Here is a 12640-nt window from a genome sequence, read left to right as displayed (position 1 = left end):
GGTAACTTGATTCAGTCGCTCTATCTTTTGGAAGAAGCAGGAAAGATGTTCGGCAGCAGTGATCACGACTGAGCAGCCCTCTTTAGGATCCACTCTGCTCACCCTGGATAGGGAAGGGGCTAGAAAAGGTGCCCTGAACGTAGTCTACTTCAACTCAACCTGTCTGGAAAACCGCGTCCAGAGGGTTCACCTTACCTGCGGTCGAAAAACGAAATATGTAACTATGAAATTTGAACCTGGAATGTTAGGACTTTAATGGATAACTCTAGCTCAAATAGGCCAGAAAGACGAACTGCTATCATTGTCATCATCTTGGAAGACGAGGGATAGCCATTATCAATCACCTTTAACTTGCGGTGTTTAGTTTTGTTATTTTAATTTTGAGAAATCGATCACAGATCTTTGATATTTTTTTGGAATAGAAACAGCGACATATTTAAGTTTACTTGTTTAACATCCCATTCAAAGTGTTTAAAAAACCTTCTTGGTAGGGTAAGCAATCCATGCCTATTCTGCTAATGCTTGCTGATTCGTGGATAATTGCAACATTGCTCTTTCCGGATACAATGGAGATTTTGTTACCGGAACTGTTTATGAGAAATGTAATAACATTTTGATAACATTTTTCGTCTTAAATTTCTCGGCCATGTAATAAGAAAGCAAAAACTGGAGCATTTCTCTTTAACTGGTAAAATCTTTGGAAAGCGGGCATCTGCCAGATAAAGACAAACACATCTGAAACAATTTAAAAACAATCATCCACGCAACATGTTAGGAATATTTGGTCTAATTATTCATCTGAGACCGTCGATGCCTAGTTCAGACAAGGCAATTGAAGAAGAAGAATAACATTTTATTGAGAAATGAATTAAATAAACATATAGTCATTGTTCCTAGCATTGTCGCCAGTATTTTATGATGTTTTTGTTTGCGCAGTATCTTGTATTACTGGAATTGCAAAGTTTACTTTCGTTTTGCGTCAGTGGGATCTAGGTGTGTCTGTTTACTCAACTGTTTGCATAAACTAAGCTTGCGCCTTTTTTATCTTATCTTCAAATATGTTAATTTAATTGGCTGACGAGTTCATATACATCTAACATCACCAGGGCAGAAGCAGTGTGCCACTGTCTGCAGTTAACATCACCGAGGGATTTGTTTTGCTGCTGATGTGTCAATGAGCATTTAATGTTGCTTCATAGTGGAGTGTGAAAACCCTGGTTCGGAACTTGAAAAGACACTGGTGCAACAAAGCTTAAGAGCATGCGTCCACGCCTTTGGCAGGATACTTAAAGGCATGCATGAAGGTGGACACGAAACTCAGCTTCCTTGCCTTCCGTATAATCTAAGCCAGGACATAGAAAAGAATATTGTTTAGCAAATATTGCTGCAATATCATTGCATTTGATGCAATAATTGTATTGTTAGCAGCTACAAAATTAACGTTTTAGAAGCCTATGAATAATAACTTGTTGCTAACAAACTTGCTTCTTTACCAAAATATTCAAGACATTTCGCTTTGACAAAGCAAAGAGTGCAATAACTAATACAATGGGCTACCTACATCTCACTTTGGGTTTGTTTTGGATAGTTTTTGGTAAGTGCATTGCTAAGTTTTGGACTTTAAAAACTTAACAATTTTAATAAAACATTAATTGTATGTGATTTACTTAGAATACCCTATTCTAAGCTCGTATTGTTTACATAAATTACTGAGCTGTTTTCTCTCACCATATAGCATTGTTGCAGTTTTCAACACGATGTAGCTACCTATGAGTTTGGAGGTGACAAGTGAAAGTTAACTGGTTGATTGTTGCAATCTGAGAACATTGTTTTAGGAATCTGTTTTCAAAGTACAAATTTACAAACCTTCAACTCCCTTGGAAATTGTACAATCCAATCTTGTTCAAACGGAGTTGCAACTGTTTCCTTCTCATCAAACATTGTTCCTTCTGCTGGGCTCCCGTGGTCTTTCAATTGGGTTTGGGATCCTGATGGTAGAAATGTGAGTATTCTTGTTGCAAGATGTTTTGTTCTTCAATAATCCAATGATTATTTTGTCGTGTTTTTTGGTAATTTTTATTGCTATTGGCTTACTAAAGTCATAGCAAAAAATAAATTTTTCAAGTTTTCTTGTTGCCAGCTAGGTACATCGCTTCATATATTGTTTATTTTGTGTCTTTGAAACACAATATTAAAGAAAAATGACTAAACGAATTTAGTCTTGCATTGAAATACTTATTTTTCTTAAAAACTTGTAACTGTAACAGTCTTCAAAGCAGCAGTTCCAAGTGGTAGCAGTCTCACTGAGTTTATCCCAATACCCAAAGGAGTTTGACAAAGATGCATACTCTAACTAATTTCATTTAATATATAGCGCAGCAATGTTCAAGGAAACGTTAACAACACTAGACAGAAACGGAAGAAGATTAAATGGACAAGTAGGGATCAACATAAGATATGCAGATGACACAGCCATTATGGCTGACACCGAGGAAAAATTGCAGGAAGGAATGGACAAAATGAATGAAACTAGCAAAGAGTACGGAACGAATCTAAATTTAAAGAAAACAAAAACAATGTTGACAGGAAAAAGCGATTGTGATGAAACATTTAATAGCCCAATTGAGGCTTTTATTCACTGAAATAGAGAAACACAAAACAATAAGAACTAAAGACAAACTGATAGCAATAGGCAACGTAGTAGGCATACAACACAAACTTCTACTGTAACATATAGTTTCAAACATAAGAATAATAATGTTATGGTTTTATTTATTGTCGCTGTACAACTTACTGTTAAGGTCTTTTAGCGACAGGGCTCATTTTTAATTTATATCAGGTTTGCGATATTATCACATTATTACCCGACTTATTCTCACTGCGCTATGCAGGATAGAACACAACCGGTACCGTTTTTAAAGTCTTCGGTTTGACCCGACCTGGAATCGATCTCAGATCTACCAGCACCAGAGCCGAATGCGAAACCACTCGGCCACTGAGCTGGTTCAAACATAAGACTGCGACGCTCTGGCAAAGCAGTTGAAGGAAAGGTTGCTTGCGGTGCCAAAGGCATCGCGCTTCTTAATCAAGCAGCAGATGACGTAACTACCAAACAAAAATTCCAGATGTTGTCAAGACGTAAATAACACAGCGATGAAAATAACAAAACAAAAATTAAGCTGGAAGGGGAATCATTGGAACAGGTCAATACCTATACATACCTAAGGTCCAGTGTTGTACGCTAGGGTGGGTCGTTTTTGACTTTTTTCGAAATTAAAAAAACGGCTAGTCATAAAAAGTGGCACATGCATAAAAAATTTACGTTTGCAAAATTTCATCAGTTTGAGGGTGCATCTTCTGCCCCCGGGGGTCAAACTTTCAATTTTTCGAAAAAAAGGGGGAAATTTTACTTTCCGTTGTAACATAATTTTTTTGTAGTTTTTCTTCTGGCTAGTTATAAATTGTAAGTTGGATGCACCCAGAACTTTCTTATGCAAAGGCATGTTCGAAGCTTAAGGTTTACTGCCCCCGCATTGATTACCAAAATGCTGAATTTTCACCAATTTGAGATGCAATTTTGTCATTGCTCAATAAACAAACTGGTCACAAAAGGGCGAGATGGTGTTAACGCTGTACGTTCATTTATGTTCTGTCCACAAACTTTGCAGGATAATACGAATTGACAAACTACAGTATAAGACGTGGTCTTGCTTAAATTAAAAGCAATAGAAAGCTTGATCACTCAGTTACAGCTATAAAACACAACTTATATTATACTTCAGAATAAAAGCAATATGATCTGCAGGTTCCGTAAATAGAATGTATTGTAGGCTACAGTTTCGACATGACTTGTTATCATGACATTGTGTGGCTTACACAAATTTGTCATTTACAAACCAAAATTAAACGTTCACTTGATAGGCTACTACAAGTACTACAAGAACCACATACAGGAGTAAACTTTGTTTGACAGCAATGTAACGATAAAAAAGAACTTGTGTTAACAACAACAAAAAAAACGAAATTGTGTCAAAAATACAACAAACAACAAGGACTTTTAACCAGTTCACCAGATTATTGTTCAAACTTAGTTCTGGCTAAAGTCTAATGAATCATAAAATCTTGTTTCGACTGGAACCGAGGAATTTTTTTCCTTTATTGTAATATTGCTTTAATGGACCCATCTTTTTCAATGCTGTCCACCACATGTGATGAGGCATCTGTGACGAGTTTAATGGCTCTCTCAACGGTTTGTGTGTGGCAGGGAAACATAGGAAACAACTGTTTTTAAAGCATCTTTGTTTTGATGTGCTCTTCTATCACACTGCTGTCAACACCACGCATCACTGGGGGTTCCGTAACTGGAATATTTTGCCAGTCTATCATCTCAAAGTAACGTTCGGAACTGAACTGCAATATTGGCAGGATGCATTTTTGCTGACGAATGCTGTGAGATGATAATATTCTTGAATTGAAAATTCTTCTCCATCCTAGTACCCTTACATAGCCTACTCTCCGGTATCACATATCATTGCTATCAAAATGTTTCCAGGATGGGCAAAAAACGTATTCCTTGGTAGTACTTTGTTAACGATATTGCGAGCTTTATTTGATAGCTTCTGAGCAGAGTGTAGAATTTCAGAGAAATGTTTTGGGCCATTAGTGAAATTGCTTTCCTTTTAATAGCAAACCATACTGGAATGTAAACATTCATAAAAATATAGTCCACAAATTCCACCAATGCAGCTGACGGTTCGTTAGATGCAACATATAAACGTAGAATTCTATTGGCTGTGGTCAGCCATCTTGAGTGGTTCATTAATATATGCTATATAAATATAATGCTATATATGCTTTGCAAATTTAGGCACATGATACTTTCCATTTGAGCTGTAAACCTCAGTTTTTTTATCGCTCTTCTCACTTTGCTTTTATCTTTAACAGATTGAGATTCGCTATCCATTACAACTCCCGCATCTTGTAGAAGTGATGAAGCAATAAGTGCTGCAGACCTATCTGAAATACCAGTACGATTGCATAATTTAGCAAATACGATTAAAGTGGACGTAGCTTTTTTTCTTTTTCTGAGGTTTACCGAGGCAAAACTGGGCTGATAATCATAATCTCCGCAGTGTTCATTGGTAGACAAAGTTTCTGAGCTTGAATAACGTTCAAAATTAGATTTTGTGGCCGATTTATCAAATTTATCAATCACCATTATGCGGGTTGTTCTTTCATCAAGAAGGAACTGTTGTTCCGTAACAGGGACACGATTTTCCTGCAGGCAACTACATAGCTGAAAATTGGAACACTTACAACAACCTATATCAAATAATTTTTGCTTTACAGATTCTTTCATTTGCTCCAAATTTTGCTGAAATTTAGTCCCACATCTAAACTTTGACTTCAAAAGGTTATTCATTTTTTATTTGTAACTCTTTATCATAAAACATATGGGCAATGAAAGAGTTTGGACAGAAGATAATGAGCGTAGCCTACTGCGTTAACACCATCTCGCCCTTTTGCGACAAGTTTGTTTATAGAAAAATGACAAAAATGCATCTCAAATTGGTGAAAATTAAGCATTTTGGTCGTCGATGCGGGGGCAGTAAACCTTAAGCTTTGAACATGCCTTTACTTAGGAAAGTCTGGGTGCATGCCGCTTACAATTTATAACTAGTCGAATAAAAAATTACAAAAAAAATTATGTTAAAACGGAAAGTGAAATTTCCCCTTTTTTTTGGATAAATTGAAAGTCTGACTTCACTGCGGGGGCAGAAGATGCAACCCCAAACTGATGAAATTTTGCACACGTAACTTTTTTATGCCTGTGCAACTTTTTATGACTAGCTGTTTTGAAATTTCGAAAAAAAAGTCAAAAAAAACCACCCTATTGTACTCGTCAGTGAAATGAACTGACGGAGTCAGCGTCAGCGCGAATTGCCTAAAAACTTTACGGCATAAAGTACTGCATCAGCTCTTAAAGAAATTGACGGCGTCAGCGCAAATTTGTAGCGCTATTTTAGCCAGGGTCTCACAAAACTGAAGTATTTCAACCAAGTTTAGTCTAACAATATCTATAAGTTAAGAGCAGGTTTTATGTTTGGAGACTGTATTGTAATTAGCTGGTTTAGGTTATTAGTTATTTCCTTGTAGAAAACACAAGAATTTCAAAAAGTTTATCCGACAATCTGCTTCGTTTGGGACGCATATTGTCTTTTCCAAGTGAAAACAAAATCGCTCTTTTCAGGGCAATAGAGCTCTTGAAATAAAATATCGTCAACCTCCGCGATGACATTCATTGATTTTTCGCTTTCTCTCTCTGGTCTCTTGTTCTCGATACTGCTCACGATATCAAGGATCACCATTTGGCGTACTTCTTCCACTTGTATTCCAGGTAGCCATTCCAACCAGCGCGAAAGCGGGTAATTCGAATGAGTCGCACTGGCTAGAATTCATTGTGAAACTCTCATTGTGAAATGAGATTTTCCATGAAAACAAGAAATGACGCATAGCGCTTGACGCGTAAAATCGCCAAAATAATTGACGGCGCTATCACTTCCGTCAACTAAAAAATTAACTGACGCGCTACCCTCAGCGTCAACAAAAAGTTAACGCCGTCAACGTACAACACTGGGTCCCACATTACTCAAGATAGAAGATGCACCAATGATGTAAAAAGAAGAGTCGGTTAAACAAAACCGTCATTTTGAAAATGTAAAGAATGTTTAAGAAGCGATAAGATTTTCAATTACAACTGAGAATATTATAAATGTGATTTAAACAACACGTTACAAACGAAACAATTAAAAAAAGAATTGGAGTGCAAGATGGATGGGCAAACAATCTAGCAAAACAAAAGATGAAATTCGCGGGACATATTTTGAGAGGATCGGCAGAACAACTACATCAATTGGTTATTAAAGGTATGGTGGAAGGAAAGAAGTGCAGGGGAAGAAGGAGACACACTTGGGGAGATGATGTAAAACAGTGGTCTCACTTGTCAAGCATCGGAGAAGCGAAAAGAGTAGCAAAAGAAAGTGAAGTGTGGAAGCAATTGACAGTCAACCTTCGACTCGGAGACGGCATCGGCCTATGGTGATGATGAGGATGAACACTTTTATAACGTTTAGTTTGCATAGCTGCTCCTTCTTTTGGACAATGAGCTATTGCAGAAAATAAATAAATATAACTTGTCAGGTACATGAAACGGTGCCGACAAGAATTACAAGGCAACAAAACTTGAAAAGTTTTTGATTGGATGTTACACAGACATGCCGATCTGCTTTATGCTGTTCAAATTGTTTTGATGTATCTGCTTAACAAAATGAACTTCACTTATGGTGACCATTTAGTTGGTCATTTAGTGAATTGTAAAAATATTATAACAAACAAAGTTTGGTCACTTGATGTTGAGGTTTGGTTGTTGTCGGCTTTTGCTTACAGGTCCAAAACTATATAGCACCCCTACGTGGTCATTGTGACTGGAACTAGAGAAACCTGTCAGTGATCTTAAAATTTTATTTCAGACCATTATTGCTTCAGTCACAGTTCTTTTGGGCAATGCTCCAATGGTGATAACTCCTACAGGCCTATTTCCATACGCATATAATATAAGGTATGAATTCTGTTGTTGTTAAGTAGTTTTGTTCAGTTTGATTTATTGCCTGTCTTGCCTGCTGTGAATGGAAAACATTGAATGTGATCATCAATTTAATATGAAGAAGAATCTGCAAACGTTGAATCAATGTTTAAATGACGAATGTTTTTTTCTGGGATGTTCTAACGTTTAGGGCAGGCCTACCGCTTTAAATTGATTTGATTAATTTTGTCAGAGCTGATGTTTTTAACCTTTTGGGCACTTGTCAAAGATTTACACAAAAATTCCAAACCTACTTAGTACTTATTCCTGTTCGTTGATGAGTCACACTATGACTGTTTGTTTTTCAGCGTTTTTGCAACAACGTGATTTGTTTCGTTTGTAAAATGTTCGCTTCTTGAGAATGGCGATAAATTTTTCATACCAAGAAAGTGAGCATTCTTTGTCATAACTTTGAAGTTGTGACTCACAGACGTAATTAACTCCCTAACAACAATGATTTCGACAGAGAGAGCTTTCGAGTTTCATGCTCTGTTATTGCCATTTTGCAGGTAACTACGTTTCGTTGCTGAGCTTTGACTCTTATTTTAATAACTTTTATTTTCAACAGCAACAATCCTGACCGCGGTGTTGTCTCACCGAGGAGTTTTGTATCAACTTTGACTGTCCTCAATTTCTCCGACACTGACAGCCTTATTGTTGGTATTCCTGGTTCTGCGTCTGAAAAATGTGTGGTACCACGTAAGTTGAAACTTGTCATAACAGTTAAAGATGGATGCGAGGTCCTTGTCATAACAGTTATTAGGATGCGAGGTCCTTTTGTTTTGAAATAAAATATGGTGAATAAAACCGTGTCACTATAGGTATTGATCTAGTCTAGTGCATGTTTCTGGTGTAACTTATTACGAAGATGAAAATGTAATGGAATGCTATTCATAACGAAGAAAACATAACCGGAAATAAAATAAACAAAAGAAATTTTCGTTTCAAAATATTTTTCAATATACTGTAACTTCGTGTACAACACAGTCCATCACTTGTCATGGCTTCATTTTTAGGTGTAGTGTTGATTAATGGCAAAATATTTACGTAATAGCGAGAAGAAGATGTTTGATACTTCCAAGTACTGTCCGTTTGACTCTCTTCAAGAGCTTGTAAACCTAACCGCATTAAAAATTTTGTATCGAATATATATCATATAGCCTAATACAAAGCTTATCCTATCGTATATATGATAAACATATATTATATTATACCAGCCTGTTTCACCTAAATAAGGATCATCAGAAGGACCTTATTCAAATAGATTCTATTTGAATAAGGTCCTTCTGATGATCCTTATTTAGGTGAAACAGGCTGTTAAAGTTTCAGATGATAATAACTATATTTGATTTAATTCGTTCTGCTTTGCTTTTTTGCTCAGCATTGAGCACTTTTTGTAGTACCGTATCAATAGTTTTCATTGTTTTTTTTTATTATATCATAAAATATATATAATATACATTACATTATATCTTATATCATAATTATAATACGACAATAGATAACGATAATTATCTTGAGAAACACCCAAACGTTTCAGTACACATCAAGTACAGTTATTATTCACTACAAACTTTAAGATGCTGTTTCACCCTTATTGGGATCGCCAAAAGGTTTTTATTCAAATAAATTCTCACGACAAGTTCCTACGTCAAGATAGATGAAGAGTACATTGGTCAATGAACACCAGTTTCTTCACAAAAAACCTGAAGTCTTCAGTTTTATACTGATAAAAATACCTGTTTGTTCACATAAGTGCCATAATAGCTCATGTGGTTAGCGCCTGATTTTTTGGGCAAAGAAACGAAGATATGCAATTTGCCTTCCACAAAATTTCATCTTGTCTCCCCCCAAAGAAATGAGTTTAGAGAGATAATCAGCAAAAACCCTGCTTTCCAATAAGAGAACTTAGCGATACGCTGGATGAAAAAAAAACATTTAAAATATAAATCGCAGCGTTGTTGATAAATCGCAAATAGCAAACAATGTTTGGTTGCATTCATTAGCTATATTTTTAAACTAAACTTTATTTCATGGATTAAAATATTTGTCCTCCTCCCAAAATTTGCTTTTGTTCCCATAAATATTTCTTTCTAGCTACGTTACCGGTCTTGATAATATTGCCTATATTGTTATTTCACACTGTGGCGAACACCTAAGCATTTATGAATATGTGTAAACTGAAGACTTTTAAGGTTACAACATATTTTAAACAATTTACAGGTTTTATACATATATACATAAATATTAACTTTGTTATAATATTTTGTGAATACAAAAATAAAAAACGCGTTAACGAGATGTCCGGATAGCGATATCAGTAACGGATCTAAAACAATGGGAGAGCACCAAAGTTTCGATAAAATAAAATTTGAACCATAGGCATACGAAGTCAAGAAACGTGATCAAGTTTAACATAGTCAAGGTTATTAATTTTACAGAAACACAAACCTACGCAACAAATTAATTATCGAACGTTTTTGACATCACAAGGTGTCCTCTTCAGGAATAACATATATACAATTTAACTACATCTGAATAAAATACAATGGTTTATTAAATCTATAAAGAGAAAAAAAAACTCCACAGTACTTCTGACTAGCTCAAACTCAAGGGTATGGGCTCTACGAGAATCAAAGGTAACTGCATCAAAAGGTGTTGAACAGATCACATGATGTGGTAGAAAGAGCAAGGTATGAAAAAACTAATTTCAAATACAGAGAGCAAGAAAGATGAGCCGCAAGTCTACAATTGTCTGTTCAAAGGTGGATTGTTACGTTTTATGTACAAGGCTTTTAAGATCTTGGTTTGATACTCAGACTTATCTCTGGACATGATCTAAAATTGCTTGATAGAAACGTTGTTTTCGCATTCTGTACATGAGGAAATGTGATCTTTAATTGCAGTTTTCTGTAGAGAATTTAAATTCAGGTGTTTCCCAGCTCTAGTCAATAAATGTGTTGTTGATATATTGATATATGTCAGGCTTGCCACACGCAACAATCCACCTTTGAACAGACAATTGAAGGCTTGCGGCTCATCTTTCTTGCTTTCTGTATTCTAAAATTAGTTTTTTCGCACCTTGCCTTACTTACCACAACATGTGATCTGTTTTTATGGTTTTTGTGTATTATTGGCCCAATAATGAATTTTGATACACACGCTCACTTTGCATTGAACAAAATTTATCACATGAAAACTAGATTTCGGAAAATTTTGTGTTACAAGTTTTGATTTAAACTTGAAGTTGTATTTAGATAATTTCTTATATTTAAAAACACAGACTAATTTCAATAACTTTTGTGTTGGAAGTTTCTACATCTCTATGTTTTTCAGCTGACTCAATGACTTCATGTAGTCTTTCGCTGCTTCTTGTCTATTGTGTTATCTACAATAGATTGCTATGGCTTTATTTTATTCGCAATTGTTTATAATTGTACCGACGTACCGTACTATTCTCGCAACAGCCGAAATAAGTGTTTCTCTCTCTTTCTCAACAGAAAATTTTCGAAAATATTTTTGAAGTGTTCCATGTTTGCCTAATGTTTATACAGTAGGCCTAGTGTACAAGGAATATTTCACCTCATAATTGTAATACTTATAATTCCACATAATTAACACTGAAATAAGTGAGTGATCGTTAATTAGTTGAGTGGGCAATTTTTTTATTACAAAATATTGGATTCGCTTTTTAGGTGTTCATAACAATTGTCTATCCCTTAAATCTACTGTTGAAATCCTACTATTTTTTTTAATAAAATAAGGTTGAGAAAGGTAAGTAAACAGTTTTTACAAACAAAGAATAATCATATTTATTCTCTATTTTAAGGTCAGCATATAACCAATTATCCTCTTGTATTCGTTACTTTCCTAACTAAGGCCAAATAATTTGTGTCTAATTAAAATTTACTAATAGCCTACTTGAGTAGAGCAGCCTACTCAGTCAATTTGTAAATTATAAACATTTAAATTGTTCCATGCAGATTGTTTTACAATCCAACTTCTAAATCCGATGCAACTGCCAAAGGTGACTTGTGGAAATACTGCCACTTGTAGTTTCACAAGCGAAGCTTTTACTTGCGGCACTGATGGAAACTTTTCTCCAGAATATACGTGTGACACACCAACAACTGTGAACTAGAGCTATACAACAGATGTATATAACAACTATACAACAGCAAGAGATAACTACCATACAACAACATTTCGTTCTGGTATATGTTCAATATTTCAACTTTTCATTCTGGTTGCATGTTCAATATTTTTGCCATAAGCCTTGGTTTAATTTGTAAGGGCTGTCTAGCTAATATTTTAAAACATTAGTGTACCTCTGATTTTAAAGCGACGCTATGATTGAAATCAGTTAGAATAAATATATTGTAATTGCTTTATAGAATTTCAAACAGACGAATTTGGACCAAGACATAGTTGCGAATTGAAATTTTCATGTCACGTACCAGTGATCAGCATTTTTTTTGACTCGCATTTCTGTCTTGTTGTTCAGCCGCAGTGACATCTTGTATAAAGCTAACATTGTCAATAAAGGATATTTAATTTTACATCGAAATAAAACAACACTTTGAAACCTGAACGCAGCAGTGGTGATTTGTATAAAAGACAACATTGTTAGACTTGTATGGTTTTGGCTATCTAAAGCTGTTTTTTGATTAAAGGATAATTTAATCTAGGGGTATGATTAGGCTACCTACAACAATTAAATAAGTTAAATGTAATATTAAATATATTAATTGATAATCAAAGTTTCAAGTTTTTATTCGGGAAATTGAAAAGTACTTATTCTGTCTCTAACCAATTTAGTTTTATCGATTGGTGTCAGAAAAGCGACATTCTCCAGTCGTGAACTTTCCCTTTCCCTTTTGATGCTGTTCAGTCTGTTCTCATTTTAAGTCTGTCTCTGAGTGTGTGCATTTTTCAATTCCTCGGTTATTTCATAATATACCGGTAGTACCTTTTCATCAGTAATAGCTTATCGTGAAA

General features: G+C 35.2%; 1 protein-coding gene across 1 annotated transcript; it reads left to right on the top strand.

The window, feature by feature from the left end:
- The first annotated feature begins 1135 nt into the window (after positions 1 to 1135).
- On the top strand, positions 1136 to 12233 carry LOC145781103 (uncharacterized). Its single transcript, XM_082592858.1, has 5 exons — positions 1136 to 1594; positions 1836 to 2002; positions 7530 to 7618; positions 8211 to 8341; positions 11626 to 12233. The coding sequence occupies exons 1-5, from the start codon at positions 1549 to 1551 to the stop codon at positions 11781 to 11783; spliced, it is 591 nt and encodes a 196-aa protein (XP_082448984.1). The 5' UTR covers positions 1136 to 1548; the 3' UTR covers positions 11784 to 12233.
- The last annotated feature ends 407 nt before the right edge of the window (positions 12234 to 12640 follow it).

The sequence above is a fragment of the Aplidium turbinatum genome, chromosome 12 (genome assembly GCF_918807975.1).
Source record: "Aplidium turbinatum chromosome 12, kaAplTurb1.1, whole genome shotgun sequence".
In the NCBI taxonomy this organism is placed as follows: domain Eukaryota; kingdom Metazoa; phylum Chordata; class Ascidiacea; order Aplousobranchia; family Polyclinidae; genus Aplidium; species Aplidium turbinatum.
The sequence above is the reverse complement of the archived record's forward strand: the minus strand, read 5'-3'. Positions and strand labels throughout refer to the sequence as shown.

Coding starts and splice junctions, on each gene's coding strand:
- LOC145781103 (XM_082592858.1), top strand. CDS start 1,549: ATGGGCTACCTACATCTCACTTTGGGTTTGTTTTGGATAGTTTTTG. Junction 1,595..1,835: donor TTTGTTTTGGATAGTTTTTG/GTAAGTGCATTG, acceptor ACATTGTTTTAG/GAATCTGTTTTCAAAGTACA. Junction 8,342..11,625: donor TGAAAAATGTGTGGTACCAC/GTAAGTTGAAAC, acceptor TGTTCCATGCAG/ATTGTTTTACAATCCAACTT.